At 38.1% G+C, this 24,735-nt stretch overlaps 1 protein-coding gene and 1 long non-coding RNA gene across 6 annotated transcripts in view; one reads left to right on the forward strand and one right to left on the reverse strand.

Annotated features, from left to right (window-relative positions):
* CUNH12orf56 (chromosome unknown C12orf56 homolog) overlaps positions 1 to 24,278 on the reverse strand; it is an 80,516-nt gene extending 56,238 nt beyond the window's left edge. For 3 of the 5 annotated variants that reach the window (XM_063255064.1, XM_063255062.1, XM_063255061.1), the window contains exons 1-2: positions 23,893 to 24,278; positions 1,395 to 1,557 (exon numbers count right to left, since the gene is read on the reverse strand). In XM_063255064.1, coding sequence (XP_063111134.1) covers positions 1,395 to 1,557; positions 23,893 to 24,144 — 415 coding nt within the window. In that variant the 5' untranslated portion in view covers positions 24,145 to 24,278. The remainder of the gene's footprint in view (positions 1 to 1,394; positions 1,558 to 23,892) is intronic. The other 2 variants (XM_063255063.1, XM_063255065.1) reach the window with 2 other exon arrangements.
* Positions 6,446 to 23,511, forward strand: LOC134477349 (uncharacterized). Its single transcript, XR_010049344.1, has 3 exons — positions 6,446 to 6,653; positions 19,789 to 20,002; positions 22,985 to 23,511. It is a non-coding gene; the product is annotated as an uncharacterized LOC134477349 (long non-coding RNA).
* Positions 24,279 to 24,735: the final 457 nt, after the last annotated feature.

Raw genomic sequence — 24,735 nt, forward strand, 5'->3', positions numbered from 1 at the left:
AACCCCAACCATATAAGATCTACCACAAAGAATCAGCCACTAGGATCTCATTTTATTAAAAAGCTTCTGCACAGCAAGAGAAACCACCAACAATATAACAGCTGTTTGCCAGCTATTCAAACAAATATTCAAGAACACATAAAGAAGTCAAAAAAAATCAGACTCCCAGATTTAAAGACCTAATCCAAAAATAGGCATCTGAGATGACTTACACACTCCTCAGATAAAGAAGTACAAACAGAAAATAAATATATGAGAAAAATTTTCAACATCACTGATCGTTTGAAAGGTGCAAATTACAACAACACTGAGTTTCCACCTCAACCCAGAAGAATGGCTATTATCAGGAATCAACAAATGCTGGCAGGACTGTGGGGAAAAAGGAACCCTGCTCCACTGTTGGTGGGAGTGTAGACTAGTGCAACCACTGTGGAAATCACTGGGGAGATTACTCAAAAAACTAGAACTAGAGGTTCTATTTGACGCAGCCATTCTCCTGCCTGAGCATTTTCTCAAAAGAATTAAAAGCATCATACAACAGTGATATATGCACACCCATGTTAATAGCAACACAGTTGGCAATAGACAAATCTTGGATACAACCCAAGTGTCCACCAACTGGTGAATAGATAAAGATGTAGTTTTTTTAATGTAGTGGAGTAGTACTCAACCACAAAAGATACACTCAAAACATTTCTTGGAAAACTTATGCACCTTGAGAGTCTTAAGTGAAATAAATCAGACATACATATATAATTATCACACTGCTTATCTGGTGTGAGAAACCAAATAGGACCAAATGTATACCAGGCATTGTGAAATAGGAAGAGAATGTTCAAATGGGAAGGGAAACAACAGAGAGGGGAAGGGGAAAGGGAAGAATGGAAAAGTGACATAAAATGAGTAGAAAAGGAAAACATGGAAATAAGCTTTTGTAAATGGGGAGAGTGGAAGGGGTTAGAGGGTAGCGAAATGGGGAAAAATCAAGTTATATCATGCACAGGCATAAATTCTCTATGATGAAAGTGATCAGTATGTAAAATGTATCAATAAAACCTGGTTTAAAAAGAAATATGGTAGACATCCTTTTAGGAGAGGGAGAGAAGGGTAAAGAACATAAAAAGAGTTAGGATGTAATATACACATAAAAAGAATTAAGATGTGATGATTGCTATTATGTACTAATAAAAAATAAAGAGCTGGGCATGGTGGTGCTCGCCTGTAATCCCAGCACTCGGAGGCTGAGGCAGGAGGACTGTTGCAAGTTCGAAACCAGCCTAGGCTACAAAAATGAGTTCAAGGTCAGCCTGCACTGCATAGAGCCCTTGTTTCGAAAAGACTTAAACAATTAGATTAAAGAAAAGCTACGTACACATCTGATAAATGTTACATACCATTTTGATTGCTAGCATTGCTGCGATGAAATGGAAAAAGGAATTTCCTGACAGCTCTTGATTTTCCACACTTTTTTTTCAAACCAGTTGAAGAGTAGATGATACGAATGTGTTGGTTGATTTCTCTGTCTGATGAACTCAAAAATTCTGGGTAGTCATCAACCTGAAAGAAAATTAACTGAGCTTACTGAAGACAAATATGACTACTTACCCAGTTGGGATTAATAATTCCCCATCACTAAGTCAAGTTTAAACTATATTTTTGTCTTTTCATATGCTCCACTGGAATGTCTTTATTCTTAGGTTTCCCTATTCTTCCTTCATCCATTTTAGTTTTCACTAAAAATGTGCTTAGCAACACTTAGGAATCGGAAGCAGGAAGGTGGTGAGTTGCAGACTAGACTGGTTTACATAGCAAGTCTAAGGCTACACTTGACTAGTTAGGGAAATTTCATCTTTAAACACACACACACACACACACACACACACACACACACACACACACGCGCGCGCCAAAAATTAAAAATGTGCTCAATAACAAAACTCAAGAAACTATTTATACTATAGGGTTACTAACTAAATAGTAACAGTGTTTGTATGCATTAAAATATATTACTCGTCACTTTCATCTTGCAAATGGATTTTTTTTTTATTTTAAAGACAATAAAACCAAACAAAATAAAGCAGAATGAAGCTAATCAGAAGAGAACAATAAAAGTGATACAGGGCCTCAAAAAGATAATAGGAAGAACAATGGCTACCATAATGTGTCTTTGTTTTCTTCAAAATAGTCATCCATACCATCAAACGTAGTAAAATCAAACAAAACAAGACAGAATAAAACCAAATCTAACAAAACTATGAAAATTATACAAGAATTCAAAACAAGATAGTAGAAAATTAACGATTTTTACCACCTTCCCTGTTTAGATATTTCCTACTCTATCACTATCACAGTATCTATTGTACATTTTTGATTCCACTAACTCTTAGTTTTTATGCTAGGGAGGTAGCACAGTGTTTACCCATGTGAGTCTGAAATATTTCACCCATGAGCGTGATCTCAAGTTGCATCCATTTATCAACAAGAGCCTCAAGATTATCCTTCTTTATAGCTGAGAAGCTTTCCATTGTATGAAAATACCATATCTTTCTTATCCATTCTGTGGCCAGTGGTGAAGCTACCCCCCTGCTTTTTTCTGGTTTCCTGTCACATGAAAAAATTGTTTTCTCTCTTTTGATTTTCAGTCTATGAATTCCCTTTAAGTTAAATGTGTTTCCTGTATACAGCATATTGATGGATCATGTTTCTTGATCCACTCTTCCTGGGTTTCTTTTTATTGGTGAATTGAGGCCATCTACACTAATGGTTACAACCAGCATACACCAGATCATCTCTGTCATGCTGTCCTGCTGTTGGCCTCTCACTTTTCCCCTCCATTCAATTGCCTGCTCTGTTTATTGATGCCCCTCTGTTCTGTTCCTGAAAATGTGGTCATTTTTATCTCTCTTATCTGTTAGCCCTCTCTGTAGGGTTGGTTTGGGAGTCAGGAATTCCTTCAGTTGTTCTTTGTCATAGAAGTATCTTATTTTTCCATCAATGCTGAAAGATAGTTTTCCAGGGTATATCAATCTGGGTTGGAAATTATTTTTCTTCTAGATTTGAAACACTTGACTCAAGTTCTTATTCACTTGATGGTTTGTGTTGAGAAGTCTGCCATGATACTGGCCAGTCATCTGTTTGTTTTCTGTAACAGCCTTTTATATTCTGTTCTTGTGCTGAACTTCTGGAATCTTGATTGTTATATGTCTGGGTATAGATTATTCTGGTTATGGCTAGTTGGAGTTGTGCATACCTCACATATCTGTATGCCAGGTGCTTTTCCCATGCTTAGGAAGTTCTCTGGTATCACTTCTGTAAATAAGCTTTTTATGTCATTTGTGTTTACTCCTTTTTCTGCTGACAACTATCACTCTTATTTTTCTTTGTGTCATCTTACAGCCACTGAATTGTTATTTCCTGGTTCCTTATTATTTTTAATAGATCTTCCTAGCACTCAGGAGGCCGAGGCAAGAGGATCATTGCAAGTTTGAGACCAATCTGGACCTCAAAGAGAACTCAAGTCAACCTGAACTGTATAGCAAGACTCAGTCTCAAAAAAACAACAAAAAAACCTTTCCTTTCATGATTTCTTCCTTCAATCCTGTCTTTAGGGTCTGAAAGTCGATCTTCAGTCTCATTCAAGTGGGTTTTGCCAGATTTTGATAGATTTTTTTTTATTTAAAGAGGAAAAAAAGAAAGGACATGAAGAAACAAAGCAGTAAAAGAGTACAAGTAATAGAGAATTTCAAGAAAAAAAATATACAGTAAGAAATCACCAGTTAATAGGTTACATATTATCTTCCCAGAAAGTTGTCCAAATTACAAAATTAAAGCATATAAAGTGGACATTCATACAGTAACAGTAGGCAGTTCCATTCAGTGATCCAACAAAAGCTCAGTAATATGGTTTTCCATCCTACACACTCGAATATATCTGTGGTTATATCCCTTAGTCCACCTTTCTTTCGTCTCTTTTTTACAATAACAATTAGACTTTTTGGGTTTTATTACTCCCATGGTTCTTATTACTTTTTTTGAAGAGAATAAAACCAAACGTGACTAAGCAAAACAGAGTCAGTTAGAACAGAAGGGTGGGCATAGCACGTGATGCAAAAATAGAATACCAGGTGATCAAAAGTGGTTACCATTGTGCCTCTTGCTATTTTTAAGTTGAGTTGCCTATATCATCAGGTATAATAGAATTGATCAAAACAGTACAATAAAAGACCAATAAAACCTACACTGGAGACCTTACAGAACTTCAAAAAAAGGATAATAGTCAATCCATATTGGGCATCATAGTATATCTTATTGCCTTCAGAGTGGTTGCCTATACCCTCAAACTTGATACTACCAAACAAAATAGAATATAGAATAATCAGACAGAACAAAATGGGGAAGAGCAATACTGGGGTTCAAAGCAGGTTAATAGGAAAACAAAAAAGTTACTATAATATGTCCTGCTATTTTTTAATTTAGTTTTTCCTTAATTAAAAAAATGAGAGAAAATAGATTAATTTTTAAAAAAAGGGGGGGAGATTGAGATAAGAGAGGACATTGTAACAGAACAATGCAGGGCAGAACCGAACCATTCAAGTATCATTGTGTTTCACCACCAGATAATCTAACATAATAGTAGTCGCCATAGTTCCTCTTTCCTTGAATTATTTGAGTGTAACTTCGTATGCTATAACATCAAGCATATCAAGACAGTGTGAAGCCATTCAAGAGAATGCAAGAATTACAGGGTATTTAGAACCAGCTAATAGAAAACGTACAACCGTTTCTATATTATCTCTTTGCCTATAAAGAATTTGGTTTATACTATAGCATATAGTGAAATATAGTAAGATACAGCATGTTAAAACCAGTGGAAACAGATGTAACACAGCTTGATGGGACTTCAAAACAAGATGATATTAAATCAGCACTAGATTTTATGTTGTATTGTTTTCTTGAAAATAGCTATTCATACTATCACAGATACTAAAATTGAACAACCCAGGTTAAAACCATTGCAATTAATGAGTGAAAACATTATATGGCTTCAAACCAATATGATTGGGAATCATGATTACCACATACTTTTATGTATTCTTACCATTTCTTACACTAGGGAAACTATTCGGTATTTATACATGTGAGTTTGATTTTTTTCACTTATGAGTATGGTCTCAAGCTGCATCCATTTATTTATAAATGTCTCAATGTGATCATTCTTTATAGCTGAGTAGTACTCCCTTGTATAAAAATACCACAACTTTTTTATCCATTCTTCAGTTGATGGACACTTAGGTTGTTTCCAAGATCTGGCTATTACAAATTGTGCTGCTATAAACATGGGTGCACATATATCACTGTGGTACGATGCTTTCAGTTCTTCTGGGAACATGCCTAGAAGTGGTACAGCAGGGTCAAATGGGGCTTCCAGTCCCAGTTTTTTGAGAAATCTCCAGACTGATCTCCACAATGGCTGCACTAGTCTACACTCCCACCAACAGTGCAGGAGAGTTCCTTTTCCCCCACAGCCTCTCCAGCATTTGTTGTTGGTGGTTTTCTTGATCTTGCCATTCTTCCAGGAGTGAGATGAAATCTCAGTGTGGTTTTAATTTGCATTTCTCTAATGACTAATGATGAACATTTTTTCATATATTTATTTGCCATTTGTATTTCTTCATCTGAAAATTGTTTATTTATCTCAGATGCCCACTTTTGGATTGGGTCTTTGAATTTTGGGGGTCTGATTTTTTTTAATTCTTTATATGTTTTAGACAGAAGTCCTTTGTCTGAGGGGCAGTTCACTAAGATTTTTTCCCAGTTTGTGGGTTTTCTTTTCACTATGCTGGAGATTTCTTTTGACGTGCAGAAACTTTTTAATAAGAGGTGGTCCCAGTTATTGACTCTGGGTTTGAGTCCTGTTCATAAATTCTCTACCTACTCCTATGTCTTCAAGGTTTTTACCCAATTTGTCTCCAATAGATTTAGTGTTTCTGTTTTAATATTTAGATCTTTGATCCATTTAGATTTTATTTTAGTACATGGTGATAGGCATGGGTCTAGTTTTAGTTTTTAGCATATGGAGAGCTAGTTTTTCCAGCACCATTTATTAAAGAGACTGTCGTTCTCCCAGTGAACATGGTTGGCCCCTTTTTCGAAGATAAGGTGGTTGAGTGTGTTTGTAGTTGTGGTTGTATCTTCTAATCTATTCCACTGATCTTCAGCTCTGTTTTGGTTCCAGTACCATGTTGATTTTACTACAGTTGTTTTGTAGTATAACTTCAAGTCAGGGATTGTAATACCTCCTGCCTTGCCTTTGCTGCTTAGAACTGTCCTTGCTATTCTAGGTCTCTTCTCGCTCCAGATGAATTTTAGGAGTGATTTCTTGAGTTCTATGAGGTATTTGATGGATTTTTAAATTTGCTGGGTATCTCTGAATCAGTTTCATGCATTGTAATTCCTTCCTATATTGTTCATTCAAGGTTTCCAACATTTTCCTATGCTCTTTTTATCTATCTTTTTTATTTAGATATGCTCAGCAATTTTTTCACTATGTTTGTGATTTCTTCTTTTACTGGAAATATTATTTCTGTTTGATTACTTTGCAGCCTCATGAAGTTGTTTCTTTGCTTCAGTTACTCTTCTTTCAGAGATCTCAGGTAAGTGACTTCCATTTTCCTCTTTGTCTATGTCTCCCAGGCTTGTTTTGTGTAGGCTGGAGGTCTGAGATTATCTTTTGTTCCTTTATCTTGACATTTTCCTGGGTTCCTTCTGACAAGTGAGTTGTGGGGTCCCAGGCACTTTCCATATTGGCTGCCACTCCTTGGTACAGGAGAATGGGCCATACACCTGGGTTTCTCCAAACCTGGGTTCTCAGGGGGAATTGGGGAATGGAGAGGGCTTCTCTAGACCCATGTATCTATGTGAGGCTTCCCTGATGGCCATAGGTGCATGGTGACAGGGCTACCTCTCTCAGCTTGTGTGGCTACACTGGGACTCCTCCAGTGGTAGCAGGCACACAGGGGCATGTTTGTGTGATTTTTCCCAGCCCACGGTGGCTGCCTGCAGGAAGCAAGCTTCTCCCATGGCATCCTGCAGATGCGTAAGGGTATCTGGCTGTTTGTCCCTACCTATGCTGGTTATCTGAGGGAAGAAAACATCCCAATGGTGGCAGATGCGCAGGAGCCTGTCTGCTGATGCTCCTTACTTGCACTGGGTTGCCCACGGGTGGCCTGGATTCTGCTTTTTTTAAAAAGTCTCAAAAAAAATACAATTAATTGGGTTTAAACTAGGAATTTTCTATGCAGACAACAAAATCTTTTAATAGTCCACAGAGATTATAAGTACAAACATTTATATTTAAACTATTAAAAATGTGTTCTGCTTTCTCCAAAGTGCTCTATTTTCTATTCTTGATGTGAAATAAAAAATATATTAATAAATACTGAGTTTTAGGTCTTCTCTTCAATAACTTGCTTCCCTTTTATGATGGTTTTGATAATATCTGATAATTATATAAATTCAGAGACTTACTATAAGCATATATAAAACCATTCAAGAATCAGAAGGAATTCCACTATAGATTTTTTTCAAGAACTTAAAGAAAAATATTTCCCATGTGCAGTTTCATCTTTCTCTTGTTACAAAATATAAGAAAATATTAAATAACAAAAAATGTAAAAGCCCAATTTAGAGTAATTGAAGATTATAGATCAATGATAAGCTATCAGTATCTAATCAAATTCAATTTATAAAAATTATTTTGAGTAGAACAGTTGCCCAGCATGTGTGAAGCCCTGAGTTTGATTAATAGTATTTTTTTTAGAAAGGATGATGTGTGACTATTGTGGAATAAAATGGAAAGTACATAGTACCTGCTGTGAGCATTTTTGTGCTGCAAAAGTGGAATTCACTTTCCACCAGCCTGATTTATAGTGAATAGCACGGACAGAAAAGTATAAAAAGGGCCCAACAGAAATCAAGCAAATTCAGAATGTGGAAAATTTCTAGGACAAGTTACTAGATGTTATGGCTTGTATCTAGATGTCCTCCCAAAGCCTCATGTGGTGATAGGTGGGGCTTTTCAGAGGAGGCTGGATCTAGGGTGTGTGCTGCTGGGATCAAGGATGTGATGCTGGGGTTGGTTCATGGTGTGATGCTAGGATTAAGGTTTCCCTAAACTGATTGTGAGTACTATTCACCCTAAAGGTGGTAGCCTGGATAAGACATAAGGGACAGAAAGAGGGTTGCTGTTTCTTATTTGTCCCTTGTGGCTTACTGCTTGCTGCCCTCTGCCTGCCATGAACTCTTTCTTTGTGATGCCCCTCTGCCATGCCACCCTGTCTTGGAGCCAGTCAACTATAAACCAAAACCTCTACAAAGTGTGAACCATGTAAGTATTTCCCCTTTTAACTTTGGGTGTTGGATATTTTGTCTCAGCAACAAAAGTAACTAATGGACTCCAGGTTTCTCTAGAAAATAATGTCAGGTATAAAGGGAAAGGAAGAACTACTGTAGATTAAAAGGGAATTAAGAAAGAGATCAGCCAATAAAGTTCAAGCATTTTTTGGATCTTGATTTTAATAAATCCTCTTATGAAAGACATTTCTGAGCAAGTTGGGGATATTTGAACTGAGTATTTCATGTTATTAAAGTATTGTTGATTTTTAGGTGGTATTACTAATGGCTCTACTTTTTTTTTCTTAAGATATGTATCAGAACTCTTTTAAGATAGTCCTCTAGTGGAAAAATACATGCACGATAGGTAAAACATGGTCAGCTATCTGTTCATAATTACTGAAACTGATGATGGGTATTTGGAAGTTCATTATACTCTTCAGTTTAGGTTTTTTAGATTTGGGATGTTCCACAAGAAAAAGTTAATAAAATATAGGGATAACAATCAAGTGCAATGTGTACTTCCTATTTAAGTCTTAGTTAGAACAAACTGTAGAAGAAATCCTGAAACAGAAAGCTTAAATAGCCTTCCTAGAAACAGGGTACTGCTAGATCCTGCTGATTTGTATTTAGACACATTTTAGAGAACTTATCAAGCACATGTTAGTTTCTCCTTTTGGAATAAATTTTCACTTTTTCTCTGTCTGGAAAGTTCCATTCATTCTTCAATATCAAGCTTTTTTATTTCCTCCATGGAACTTCACCTGTGTCATTCCTTTGACAGAATATGTCACTCTCTTTTTCAGGTTCCTACAATAATCTTGTTACATCTATTTTCACATTTTATTATAATTATCTGCTTATAACTGTTTTTCTTTCTCATTTTCTTGTTTCCCTTTCTAAATTGTTTCTTAAAAAACACTATTTTTGATCCATTTTTATATTTTTAGTTCCTGGTAATCAAAACATTGATGAAACATCTCATATAAAATCTATTATCCATTCAGTACAAGTGTACAGGGTAGAGAAAAGTCTGTAGGTCTTCTGCATTTGGAGATTGGCTTGCTTAATGGGCTACTAAGTGATAGAAGTAAGGTCAAACAAAAGCTAAATAGACATCTTCCGACTTCCACGGTCCTTTCACGATTTAATGTCCTTCATGCACAATAAGCTTTAACTCTAGTCTCCAGTAAAGGAAGAAAAGCAAGTGAGTAATTAATTACTTGAGCTGGATTTACATTCCAGCACAAATGTTTTCTGATTATGTTTTTAGTGTAAATTAGTTACTTCTTCCAAGAGTATTTGTAAGAGACTACAATGGAAGACCAATAGCAAACCCAGATAATTGAATACCCTGATAAGAGTGGCCAATATCTGGAGGTATTTTGAGTGGATCTTTTTGAAATTAAACTACATTAGCAATTGCCTTTAACACATTGCGCATAAGCTTAATCCTAAGTAGAAGCTACTTTTACATTTAGAACTTGGGAAATCCTTAAATTGTCATAATTTAAAAACTCATTGTAGTTTCCACAGGTGGTTTTTCCCATTATACTTTATCTGAGATTTAGTATACCTTTCCCTAAGGAAGTTTGCATAGATGAGTTGTTTTTAGAATCTATGGATATTGCTGGCTTGAAGTGATCCACCCACACATTAAAAAAGGAATTAACACCTAAGAATTAGGTTATACTATCGAAATATTGAAGCTCCCCTAGACTATTTCAATGTATGACTTAAAAAATCATTTTCTCAGGGCCTGTAACCACAGTCCAGTCTTGGAGTTGTGAGAAGAGTCCAAATCTCACCTGGGCCTTTTGATGCCCTTGAACCTCCTACTAGTTTCAGCCTTAAAAGACAACAATATTCACTGCAGAGTAATATTGTGGAGTGAAAAAGGCTCCTTGTTTCTAAGTTCATCTCTTCCTCCCGTGACAACCTATGCCTAGGAACCGTATAATTCACTTACTCGGGTCTCTATTGCAAAACCTAAAACCTCCTAAGGAAATAGCACAAATTTACAGCAAATCAGTTGTTTTTAGATGCAATGTGACCCTTAATCCTGATATGGCCATTTCCTTGGGTTAAGAAACACCTAGCAGGTACACACAGCATGGTCCTGGATATGTCTAGGTGAGTCTATATGGGATCTCTAGCCCCTTCCTCTCTGGCACTCTTCTGCTGTGCTTCCTGCCTATCATGAAGTAAGCAACTTTGCTCTGCTGTGCCCTTCTGCTGTGATGTTCCTTCCTTGGAGCCATCTGAGCATGAACTAAAACCACAAACTAAATCAAACTTCTTCTCTAATAAACTGCAGGTACCCCACATTGTGTCCAAAGGTGGAAAAGCTAACACATGCATAGCAGCTTTAAAATGTTTCACTTTGAGGTCAAAAGGCATGGATTGACATTCCAGCTCAGATGTATTCTGAATATGTGACCTTATGCAAATATTTACCACTTTTTTGCCTCAGTTTCCTTTTCTGTAAAAGACAACATTATCTTCCTTATAAAGTTCATAAGATTAAGTGAAGTAATCTATTTAAAATGTTCACCCAAGGCTGACACATAGTATATTGTCAATCAGTATTGGTCATTATTAAGGACTGCTATGGTTTAGATTGAGAATATCCCCCCAAATCCTCAAGCACTCAGAAGTAAGCTTTTGGAAGTGGAACTTTTAGATCATGGGGACTCTGGATTTATCAATGGAAGGAAGGGGCCAGTCTGAAGTGGTAGTCACTGGGGCCTGACCTGGAAAAGTTTATTTCACTCTTGGCCCACTCCTGCATTCTTGCTCACTGGCTGCCATCATGTGAGCAGCTTTCCTCTACCCAGGTCCTTCTCCCAGGCCACTTCTGCCTTGGAGCAACCAGCTGTGGACTGCAACTTTAAGCTGAAAAAAACTTCTCCTTTATATTGTGCTGGGAATTCCCTATGATGAATGTGATCATTATGTATATTGAAATTATACCAATAAACTTAATTTTTTAAAAAGTTGTGGCTGTTCGACACTGTGTCTGACCCACAAAAAAACAACTAAGACAATGAGCACTGATTTTTCGTAAGCATTTCAGTAAAACTGGGAATGGCGATTCATGCCTGTAATCCCAGCACTCGGGAGGCTGGAGGATCGAGTTCAAAGCCCCAAAACCAAATCTGTCTCAAAAAACCAACAACTAAAACCAAAGCAAACCAATACAAAACAAAAACAAAGAACTTCAGTAATAAAACACAGACCCACATTTATGCTCCACTTAATCTAGTATTTGTCTTTGATGATGGCAGCAAGAGTCATTTAGGGAGAAAAAGAAAAATTTTTTATTATCTCAAATGAATAAGATATGACATATACAAATATGTACATTATATATATCTCTGAAAATATTCCTAATTTCTTCAAATATATATGTAAGAATACTATGTATCTACATCATTATTGATCGCATTTATACTTTGCACTGGTATTGATTTCTTTTAATTATATTAAAACATTACTTCCAAAATGTAAGGAAGTACTCCTATTTCTTTATTTCCCATACTGCATTTTGTGTGCCAATGCATATTTATCTTATCCCTTCACCTTGATTTCATAGTTTTGACTTCAATTTCTTCTAACAGCTTTTAATTACAGAAAAATACTCTCAAACTTGTAGTAGCTGATATCTAGTTGTTTCTAAGTTATTCCATTTGATTCATGATAGCTATTATTTAGATCCTTAAAAGCCCCAAACTGAAATATGGAAGTGAATTTCTACTTTCAAAGAATTTAAAGTCTTATGGAGATTCAGTCAAACAAAACAAAAAATGTTTTATGATCAACTGCATGCCAAGGCAGCTGTAACCTAGAGATTAAAAGCACTGAATCTGAACTAGATTATTTAGTTCAAATTCTAGTTCTGCCATTTGGTGGATGACCTTAATCAAAATGCTTAAACTGTCTATCATTCAGGTTCTTTTTCTGTAAAACTGAGCCAACAGTATTACCTGGATTTGATTAGAAAATGAAGTTGTTCCAGGCTGAGGATTTACCTCCGTGGTAGAGTGTTTATCCAGCATGCACAAGGCCAACTCAATTTCTAGCACCACAAAAATACATACATACATACATGCCAAGTTAAGCACTTAGAATGACAGCTAAGTGGCATACAGTAAAAGCACTCAATAAAGGTCAGCACTTTGAAGTTGGTACTAGAGTTATCCATAAACATTCCTGTTCTCCTTTCTTTCAAACTCATGAAATACAGATACATTAGGATCCTAATTTCCTGCCCCCTTTTAAAGTAAGTGTGACTGTGTGCTTGTCTTCAGCTAATGAAATGGGAGAACTGGTAAGTATCATTCTACATATATCTTTAAAAACCAGTGCATAATTTTCCAGTGCATAATTTTCCAGTGCATAATTTTCTCCTACCATAGAGCTTAAACAAGCACATGATAAGATAGAACCTCTGATATTAAAATGAATGGCTGTCACATGAGCAGCCATAATGGACAAATGGGTTGAATGAGACAAACTGTGTGCTATGTTAAGGCCCTGAGATTCTGAGGCTGTTATCACTGCTTAACCTAGGCTTACTTTGTGCATACTAATCTTGATCAATGTATTATACCATATACAGTCACTGAGTTACAGCAGTGAATCAAACTGACAACCTTCCTCCCTCACGAGTTCCTTAAGACTTGTTTGCCATATTAAAGCTAGTCTAGCCAAACCATTAAAAATAAGCCAGACTGTCCAATGGAAACTTGCTATTTCCTTCTGCCTCCCAAAGGAGAGTTTGAAATGCTATAAAGGAGTCAAAGAGAAAAGCTAGAGAAGATGTATTCATTATATGGTTACATCTGCATGATGCAGTTAACCAACACGGCAGTCACCTTACACAAGAACAAAGAAGTTTGACGAGAGAGTTATATGTGCATCACATGACCTGGGGTTTCACTGGTGCTGTGTAACCCTGGCTAGTGTGAAGACTAGTCAGTCTCCAGATCCCCTCAACACTGGGAGTAAGGAAACCAGAGCTCCTTCTCTAGAGGTAAATTGCAGGAGGGGATCTGAACATTCACTCATTGTTTCAACTGACAAATATTTATTGACCATCCACTTTGGGTCAAGGAATATAATGGTCAGAGACAAAGATGAACAAGACAAAGTCCTGCTTCCATGGAGCCTATGTTTAATATGAGAGATAGATATTAACAAATCATTAACTAGTTAATCTATGAGACACGGAGTGTTGAATGCTTTGAAAAAAAAAGATATGACAAATGTGATAGTATACACACAACAAATGGAAGAATGGTATTACAGTATTTTTTCTTTTTCCTTTTAGTTGAGGGAACTAAACCTACTATTTTGTGCAAACTAAACTCATGTTCTACCATGATCCATACAGTTGTTTTAGGATGATAATTTGGATAGCCAGGGAAGCATTCCAGGGGAATTGATACTGAATTTGGGCTAAAATAGAACTGCTACAAAGGAATGAATCCTCTAGAGGGTCTGGAAGAAAAGTATCCCAGGCCCTGAGGTATTACAAAAAAAAGAGCATAAAGTAGTGTACATCTATCATCCTAGCTACTCAGGAGAGTGAGGCAGGAGGACTGTGAGTTCAAGGCCAGCCAGTGCAATTTAGCAAGACTGTCTCAAAACAGAAAATCAAAAGAGCTGGAGATGTAGCTCTGTATAAGGCTCTGGGTTCAATCCCAATACTGGAAGAAAAGAAGAAGAAGCATGAAGATCTTGGCAAAGCATGGCAGGAGATGGGTAAAAGAAATATGAAAGCAGAAGTAGTGAATCACAGAGGCTCTTGTGGGCATAAGTAGCTTGGAAACTCATGGGTATTTTGAATCAGAAAATTTATATAGTCTATGTTCTGTATTGAAAAGATCATTGCAACTGCAATGTGGAAAGGAATCAGCTTTGAGATATTTCCTTAGTCTAGATAAGGGACTGAGCAGGTGGCACCAGAAACTGAGGTAAGAAAGTTCATAATTGAACATATTTTTGAAATACAAGAGGATATACTCATGGATTAGATGTGGGAAATGAAACAAAGAATCAAGATGATGGAGGATGATTACTCTGAAATAGGGAAAATGATAGGAGGAACTAATTTGGGGGTAGAAATCAGAAATTCTGTTTTTGAACATATTGAATTTGATATAAGTACTGGGCAGACTTTTGAGGAAGCACCAACAAGAGAATATATACCCCTGAGGGCAACAAGAACACACTGAAGAGGTGAAGGTGTCAGATTATGAGATTTATGTGCTGCATGACAAAAATCCATTTCCTCAAAACTCCTTCTAGGCCCACGTTTAACTGTAAATGTCTCTTCAGCTCTAAGGACAGTTTACTCACTTTAATGGTATTCATTTATCTTTGTTCTCTTTCCCTCTGGCTACCTTTCTCTTGTTGGGCCCTTCCTTTGCTTATTATCATCTTAAAATTTGACTTAAAGATTTGAGGGCAAATGAGAAAATGAACTGAAATCGGTCCATTCTAGATAAGCCCTAATAGAAGGAGCTAGCTAAGACAGAATTTTCCCCCAGAGTCATCATCTATGGATTTTAGTTTCATTCTCATCTCGTTATTGCTGAAAATTAGGACTTTTGACTGGTTGCTCCTACATCTAATTTATTTTAAGTCTTTCTGTCATCAAATAAGAATTCCAAATGGACCTTTCTTACGGGTAGAGAAAATCATTTGTTGAAACTTTTGAATGTGAAAAATTTAACCCAGAGAATGTAATGAATATCCTGCATCTTCACCAGCAAATACTTTGCCATATGTGCTTCTGTTGTTTGTTTGCTTGTTTTTTATTTTTTAAAGTCTTCTTTTGTGGCCTCACTTTCTCTCCCTGGGGTTACCATTCTCTTTGGTATTTACCATCCCCACTAGTGTTTTCTTACTGCTACTAAATATGTATCTATCTATAGCTATATACTACCTTGACCTACTTTTGTATCAATGGCATCATATTGAATACAGCTTCCTGAAACATTTTTTCCATGCAGCATATCTATCTATCTATCTATCTATCTATCTATCAATCTATCTATCTATCTAATCTAATTCATTCTTTTTTTACTGGCTAATATTTACTCAATCTGCTGGTAATTTTTTCTGTTACAAACATTGGCTGTTACAATTATTATTGAACAATACTTCAAGATTATGCACATTTGGGGCACAGAGTAAGTAAAAAATTGGTGAATACAAAGAGGTACATAGTTTTTCTTAGCTACTGACAAATCCTAGCAGCAATGTAGAACATTTCCTGATTTCTGTTTCTCCATATTTTAGCAAACACAAGGTAAAGTCTAACTGCTTAATTTTGCCTAATCCTGGTGACTGTGAGGTAATACATACTTCCTTTGTTGTGTTAATATCACTTTCTTGCTCATAGCAGAGAGGACTAAACATTTATTTTAAATGTCATGGACATTTTCCAACCCCCTCCACACTACAGATAAATGTGATAATAAAGTGCTGAAAAAGTTGTTTTAAAATCTCACAACTATAAGGTAAACAAATGTGTACTCTGCAATTCATTATACATTTGCCCATCCAACAATTATATTCAACTCCTGATAATTGCCAGGCCTGGGTTATGAGGATGACTAAGATTTTGTGTAGAAACATAAAGACCGAGAACATGGCGGATAGATAAGAGCAGTTATGGAGGCTCTCTGAGATGCCCAGCTTAGAATCCAGGAATGGTGCGGTGCAAGGAGTCCTAAGCAACGGGAGATATACCCTGCCAACCCAGGAACGAACTAAGCTGAGAGAAACCAATTAGAAATGCAATACTGGTGCTATAATAGGAACAGATAAAATCTCAGTGCGGAAGCTGGAACCCACACCACTGGAAGCCGCGATTTGAATTTCCTGCTGCTACTGCTGTATCCAAATCCACACAGCAGGGAGATGCGCGAAAGCTCTGAGAGTGGGAATCACCGAACGGAGTTGAGAGCGGGACTGTCAGGGAGCTCTGCATCGACCTGTGGTGAGTGAGCAGAACGGGGACCCTTCCATAGAGTAGAAGGCTCCAACAAAGGACATTCTAGGACCGGGCAGACTAGCCGGAACAGGACGCTGCAGTGACCTTAGTCACATATTCCCCTCTCAAGCGGGAATGGTGTGGAGCACTTGGCCTGGGTGATGCTGCTGACTAAGATCCAGTAGGCTAGCCCAAACCAGGTCCCAATGCCTGGCGGTGCACCCTACCAGTGAAGCCTTCAGTAGGTTGACCGGGAGGGGCGGGCCCAGCAAAGGCTGCCCAGGTCTGGGTCTCCCTAGTACACTGCAGTGTGCAGGAACACCTAGATGGCAGGTTCAAACAAACTGTAACTGATAAAGAAAAAAACTGGGCCTCTTATATACGATTGTATGGAAGGAACAAAAAGTATGGGAAGAGGGAGCAACAAGAAAGGGTCCTCAGTCTCTAATCCGGAGAACACTGATCCAGGAAAGGTAAATGCAAAGGAGGACAGAAAACATGCAATATCAGACACGGCACCAATAGACATAAAGCAATATCTCCGGAGCCTCATAGACGAGTTCGAAAGTGAAGTATTTAACAAAATAAAGCAAGATATAAGTAGAATAGTTAGAGAAATGCTAAGCACCTCCTAAGAAAAAACAGATGGTGGAATGGAAGAACAGAAAAAAGGGGAGAATTCTTTGATGGAGAAAATAGAGAAAACAGAATACGTGAAGCATGTTCAAAGAGATGATCAGGAAACTAAAAACCCTATTGAAAGCTGGCGTAACAGCTTGAAAGAAACTAAGGATACAGAACTACAAAGAAACTAAGGATAGACTATCTGAACTGGAGGACAGATTTGTAATGTGGGAGCATGAAATGAAAAACTTCTTAAAAATAACAAGAAAACAAACAGCAATAATACAAAGGCTAGAAGATGATAAGAGGATCTATAACTTAAGAATTAAGAACATAAAAGAAGAAGTAGGGACACAAACAAATGGACTACAAAGCTTTTCACATTAATAATCCAAGAGAATTTCCCTAATTTAGCAAAAGGTAAAGATACTCAGATGTATGAGGCATACAGGACCCCAGCCTCCTACAACCCAAACAGAGCTACACCCAGGCATATAATAATCAAAATTCCAGAAATCCAGTATAAGAACAGAATATTAAAAGCCATCAGAGACAAGAAACAGATCACTCACAAGGGAACACCCATCAGAATTACAGCAGACTTCTCGGTATAAACCATCAAATCACGAAGAGCATGAGGGGAAATAATTCAAGCTTTAAAAGATAATAACCTCTGGCCAAGATTGGTGTATCCTGCACAACTGTCCCTGGAAATTGATGGAAAAACAAGGTGCTACCAGGATAAAGAGGAACGAGGGGAATTTGCAACCACTGATTCAACTCTACAGAGAATACTGCAGGATATTCTAAAAAAGGAAAATACTAAGATTCCAGAAACAGTGGCAGAGAGGCCACAATGAATGGAGCAGAAAGAGAAATGAAGAAAACAAACTGACAACTAACGACAGAAAAAGAGCTCAACAGAAATGAGCCAGAGAAGGTTGGATGGTAGGAACAGCTATTTTGGAGAAAACGATGTCATAATAAGTAATGCTGATTTAGTATCATCTTGTTTTGAATTCCCATCAAGCTTTTATTCTTCTGTCTCCATCGGTCTTAACAGGTTATATCTTATTGGATTTTATTATATGTGACAATATAAACAAAAACTTTTATAGACAAAGAGACTAGAGAATATAGACTACAGAAACCATTGTCCATTTTCTGATAGTTGGTTCTAAATACCCTGTAACACTGTCATTCTCTTGAATGGTTTTACATTGTCTTGATATGTTTGGTGGTACAGTATACGAAGTTATACTCAAAGATTTCAAGGAAAGAGACACTATGGTAACTACTTTTATGTCAGGATATCTTGTGATGAAACACTATTTTGCTTAAATGGTTATGTTTTGACCTGCACTGTTTTGTTTTTATGCCCTCTTTTACCTCAATCTCTTTTTTGTAATTATTTACTTTTTTATTTTTATCTTTTTAATTAAGGGAAAAATAAATAAAAAATAGCAGGATATATTATAGTAACCCACTTTGATTTCCTATTAACTTGATTTGAAACCCTGTATTGCCTTTGCCATCTTGTTTTGACTGATTTTCCCCTATTCTGCTTTGCTTGATAGTACCAAGTTTGAAAGTATAGGCAACAACTGTGAAGACAATAAGATTCATTATGACGCCCATTTTGGTTGACTATTATCTTCTTTTAAAGTCTTGAAATGTCTTCAATGTTTTGGCTTTATTGGTTTTGTTCTTTACTGTTTTGTTCAAGTTTATTATAACTGATGATATAGGCAATTCTTTTTAAGATAGCAAGAGGCAGTATGGTAACTATTGTTGATCACCTTGTATTTTGTTTTCACATTATGTATTATGTCCATCCTTTTGATTTGACTGACTCTGTTCTGTTATGTCACATTTGGTTTTACTCTCTTCAAAAAAAGTAATAAGAACTGTGGGAGTAATAAAACCCAAAATGTGTAATTGTCATTGTACAAAAGAGGAAAAGAAAGTGCTCTAAAGGATATAACTGCATGTATATTTAAGTGTATAAGATAGAAAACCATATTACTGAGTTTTGTTGGATCACTGAACAGAACTGTTTGCAGTCTCACTGTTTGAAAGTCCACTTTATATGCTTTAATTTTGTAACTTGAACAACTATTTCAGATAACAATATGTAATCTATTAACTAGTGATTTCCTACTGTTTGTTTTTTCCGAAATTCTGTATAACTTGTACCCTTTTTCTGTTTTTTTTTTCTTTTTCTCCTTAAATAAAATCTAAAAAAAAAAAAGAAACATAAAGACCTCAGGAAATCATATGGCAATTAGCTCAATATAGTATACATAGCTTCACAATGCATGCCTGGAAAATTAACATCGTTCCTTCAAGAGTCCTTGCTTCTGCGAGGTAATCACAGCTAGCATTCATTCATTGCTTGTATCTGACCTATTTACCATGCCACATGAATCATGTAAGTGATCTCGTCTGATCTTCACAGCAACCTTAAGAGGAAGTTACTATTATTTTCTCCATTTCTCTGAGACAGAGAAGTAAAATAGTTTTTCCAAGGTAGGCACAAAACTCTGTTTTGATGCCAAACAGTCTAAATCCAGAGTCTGTGCTCTTAGGTAGTTTACACTATTTTGCATCTCTCATTCATTGCCTTTACCTCCATTTCTGCCTCCCTATGCAAAATCAGAAGATACCACTTTTTGATCTCATCGTAACCTAGCAACATCCCTATTAGAGATGCTCCTTTTTGAGTTATTTTCAACTATTTTCTAATTTTCTTTTGTCCTCTACTTTAGAAGAACAGCACAAAGTATGTGTTTAATGAATATCTTGGTGAATATATAAATGCAATGGGATACTAAGGATGAAACAACTGAGTTTTCATGGCATGATCTCAACCACATGGAAGAAGGAAGAAATGTGCCTGGCAAGCAATCAGGCCAGCATGTAAAAGGTGCTTTTGTTGCCTGTACAAAGAAGCTTCCAAAGCCCGGGATTACTGGAGAGCAGGTATTCATGAGGGAGTAGTGAAGGGGTAAGAAGAAAGAAAGGCCAGGGCTGGTGTTGGTTTTTTTTTTTTTCCTGTAGGTGATGGGAAGGCTCTAAGGACTGTGAAACTTTAGGAAATTCAAACTGTCCTGGGTATTTGTTCACACACTTTTAAAATGTCTAAACTTAGATTGATTTACAGAATAATATTTTGATGTACATAAGAGTAAAACTCTAGACAGTTCCATCAAAGTTAACTTTTAAAAGAAATGTCAGCATTTCATAAAAGCTTTGCTCAAGCACGCTTATCATTTCTTTGAAATGAACCACATAAACACCTTATGAGCTCTCCAAGTGTACTTTAAATGCTTATTTTTGTTAAAAGGGAACTTTCATCCTCATCAAATGTGTACTGTCTCCAAAACACGTGTAGACTTTTGGTCTAACTTTTTGTGGCTATTACCTTGTTTTGGGCAGGGGGATTGTTTTATAATTTTACTTTGGGGAGAGTGACATTTTATTCATATATTTTCAGGTATTTTTCCCTTATGTATAACTGTAACATATGACATGAACTAAATGGAAGTGTCTGGCCCAACATTGAACAAGGATATCTGAGGCTCAGATACATAAAGGAAAGACTGGTTTGCTCAGGGACTCTGCTGAAGTCCAGCAATCATGTGACAGAAAGAACAAAGGCAGAATGGGAACTTGAGACAAGTGAAAGCTAACCAACAAGAAGATAAACTTGTCCAGTAAAATGAGAAAATAGTTGAGGATAGACAAGAATGTTTAAAGAGTTGGCCTTAGAAAAAGGACTTCACCTTGGTAGAAAAGGAGATTAAACAGCTTATCTTTCAAGGAAGGAGGAATTGGTTCTAAAAAATAAAGTTCTTTGGAGCTGGCCAATGTAACTTAAGTGACTGATTGAACATGGGTAGACAGATACAACACAGAAATCAGGAAAGTTTTACACACTGTAAAGGAGTCGTGACCCAGTATTCACACAGGAGGACTAGTCAATTACATCTGTGGTTCTTAATTGGTCTACACCAAGCAATTCCATGGCACACATTTTTCACACAACCTACAAAGTTTAGTTCAAGTCACTGAACTATAATAACCTGAGAACTATTTTATAAAAATTTAGAAAATAATTGGTAAGGCCTTTGTGTTTGGCATGATTATATTTATTTCTTGTCTAAATTACCTTTCTTGGGCTGGGGGTTTAGCTCAGTGGCATAAGTGCCTGCTTGGCAAGTGTGAGGTCATGAATTCAATCCCCAGTACCAAAAATAAAAATTAAAACTAAAAATAAATAAATAAATTACCTTTCTTGTTGCTAAGACAAAATACTCAACATCAAAGTTAAAGGAGACAAGGTTTATTTGGCTCACAGATTTCAGAGGTTTCAGCTCATAGTTGGCTGGCTCCAAGGCAGGGTGGCATGGAAGAAGGACATTGCAGAGGAGGCAGACAGAAGACAGCAAGCAACAAACAACAAGTGACAAACCTATTTCTGTCCCTTACATTTTACCTGGGCTACTACCCTTCAGATGGATAGCATCCACACTCTTAATCCCAGCACTGCACCCATGATCTCAATATTACATACTCTAAATCCGTCTACTTCCTCCACTTATGACTGCATGAGGCTTTCTCACATCTAGCTACAAGCCACAACTTTTCTCATTCAAACAATAATGTTTAGATTATATTTATTTCTCATTGAAACAATAATTTTTACCCACTAAAAAACACAACAGGAAATACTTCTATATTCATTTCCTGTGGCTTGGCTACTGTAACACGCTCTCATAACCAGAATGGCACAAAACAACACAAATTTATTCTCTTACAGTTCTAAGGTCAGAAATCCAAAACTGGATCACAGACACAGGATATAGCTCTGGCAAAGCATTTGCCTAGCATGTGCAAGGCCCTGGGTTCAATTCCTAGAGCAGAAACAGGATGGCAGTAATCACTGGGCTTCTAGTAGAGGTATTGTCAGGACTGCATAGCTTCTGGATGTTCTCAGGGAAAGCCTGTTTCCTGGCCTTTCCCAGCTTCTGGAAGATGCCTACATCCCCTGTGTCCTGGCCTTGTTCTTCCTTCAAAGGCAACAGTGGCTAGTTGAGCCTATCATGCTGCAGGCTGCCATCAACTGTCCTACCTCGTTCTTGCACTCACCTGTACAATCCAAATTAATCCCCTGATTTGGAGATCAACTGATTAGCAACCTAACTTTCCCTTTGGCATGTAACACCTTCACAGGTTCTAGAAATTTAGGAAGTGATCTTCTTTTGGGAGTAATTATTTTGTGTACAATTTCTAAAGTTAAATTTATATATTATGCAAAATGAATGTTCAATCTATCAATAATATGAAATCTTAGATTTGTTCTGCACATTTATAGATATAACATATTCTTCTACATGCCTGAAAAGCCTTATACATAAAGCACGACCAAATATGGTATGCCTTTTTATAGGATTCTTGTCTTGAGGCGTAAGGAATTTTATAGCACTTTTCGTTTCCTGGTATCTTAGGAAAATATATAACAACTATTGAAAAACATATAGTGTCTTTCTTAGGGAAGAGTAACAATATCTCAAAATTATTACTTTTTTTGCTAAAGTAATAAATATTTACACTGAAAAACTAGAAAAAGTTGAGTATTTAAACTTTTCTAAAACATTTGGTAGGGCTAGGTATCTAGCTCAGTGGAAATGTTCTTATTTAATTCAAGGCCCTGGCTTCTCACCCCAGCACAAAATAAAAAACAAACACAACAAAAACAAGAAAAGTTAGTAAAGGAAATTCATTTTGTTAAAAAAAAAAATAGTTTAAGAGAATGGAAGCAGTGGGCTCACAGGCAAAGTTTTACTCCCAACTCTTGCTCAAAAATGAAATAAATGTTCCCAGTGATATTAGCCCTCTGTAGTAGTAGTAGATAGAGCAAAAAACAAAAACCTTTTCATTTAATTTTTTATTTTTTTACAGACATGTTCAAATCAAGCTATGATGGTCTAAGCAAAACAACTCCATCAAACATCTCACTAGCCACTCTCTTGGGAACATAGAGCTTTAGGCAAGGGAAAGGGAGACTAGACATCTGTCCCCAACGGAAAAATTAACCACAGACCTGGAGTGGCTCAGACAAAAGGACCAAGAGAAAAAAAAAAGCAGTAATTGGAGAGAAGATCCTGCTTCCAACCTGTCACTGGTTTTACAAGGTACATCTATTCCTGGAGGAAAGGGAGACAGCAGCGCATAATAAAAACTGGGACACGGTGAGGCTGTGCCAGGTGTGTCTCCTGCAGGACTCGGCTCTGATGCCAGTCCTTCCAGGAATACACTCTGCCCCCTGCTCCCTGCTTGCCCAGAGACTAATCTGGATCAAGTGACCGGCCTGAGACTGGTCAGCGTCCGGAGACGCCTCACTCATTCACTCACTCACTGGTTCTGGAGCACCAAACATGCCGCAAGTAATGGGACAAAAAGTAAATAAAGCATAGTGCCACTTACTATACAGCATTTGTTTGCACTGATACTGGCTTTCAGTTTCTCCCACAAACCTGCTTCTAGGAAGAGGTCCTACTTCGTTTTTGCGTGCTCCTGGTCTAGCACAGTTCCACTGCAGATGAGGTGCTCAATGGACAAAAGAATGACAGCTCTATGGGGCAGGGTGGGGGCTTAGGGACCAGCAGATACGCTGAGAATGGGAAAGGCATCTTGGAGTCCTAAGGCAATCCACAGCTTTCCTGCGTGGCTGCTCGCCCCGAAAAGAGAGTACCGATCCCTAATGGGAGTGGGAAGGTCTTCGTCCTCCCCGCGAGCAGGAGGTGGGGATGGAGGAGCCGCGAACGGGCCCCGCTGTGCGCACCAGCCCGCCCGCCCACGCGCCTCACCAGGTCAATGGCCACGATGTCCCGCAGCGCCACGACCCGCCGGATGGACTTGGGCGGGTTGTCGGCCAGGTAGATGAGCTGGTCACTGAGCACCACGTACTTGCAGGCGTGCTTCTCCGAGTGTGACACCACGACGCACGGCTCGTAGGCGCGGATGGCGTCGTAGTCCTCGGGTGGCAGCTGCCGCCTCAAGAACGTGTCCAGGCGGCTATTGGTGCGCGTGGGGAAGCCGGACTGCGCGGGACTGGCCATCGGCGCTGGGGACCGTGCGGGGACCGCGAGCGCCTTCCCCGCCGCCCGCGGTGGCACCGGCGCGCCACAGGAGGCGCACTCGCGAGCGAGCGCACGGAGGAGCCGCGCCCCCTGCTGCTGAGACCGGCTGGCGGGTTCCTTCCCAGGCGGCCTCCCGCTCGGTCCCAGCCGGGGACAGCGCTGGGCGGGGCCGGGCGGGGCGCTCTCCGGTCCTTCTCACCTCCCAGCGCTGGGGGGCCTCCCCCACCTCCGCTAACGCTGACCCTGAGTCCCGCACAAACTACTCAGGAAGGAAGCTGTGACCAGCTGCCCTGTTAGAGACGTGAAAGACGGGATGGACCCGCTTATGGTTTAAAACCGCAGTAGGCGACAGACTTGAACACTTTTAGAACTCTCTGATTTTGTCTTGATTGTAAACTAAATCTTTCCCTAGTCGAAAACTGACGCAGAGGATTCTTATACATTGTTTGGGCACAAGACAAGCCGACTTACGTGATAAATGCTTGTGTTCCCAACGCCCAGGATAATTTGAGATCAATGCACGGTGTAGATTGCATCTTGGAAAGGTAAATTCAAGGCCAGCCGGAGGAA

This window comes from Cavia porcellus, unplaced genomic scaffold (genome assembly GCF_034190915.1).
Source record: "Cavia porcellus strain 051 isolate PalLab524CR breed Dunkin Hartley unplaced genomic scaffold, mCavPor4.1 scaffold_8, whole genome shotgun sequence".
Taxonomy (NCBI): domain Eukaryota; kingdom Metazoa; phylum Chordata; class Mammalia; order Rodentia; family Caviidae; genus Cavia; species Cavia porcellus.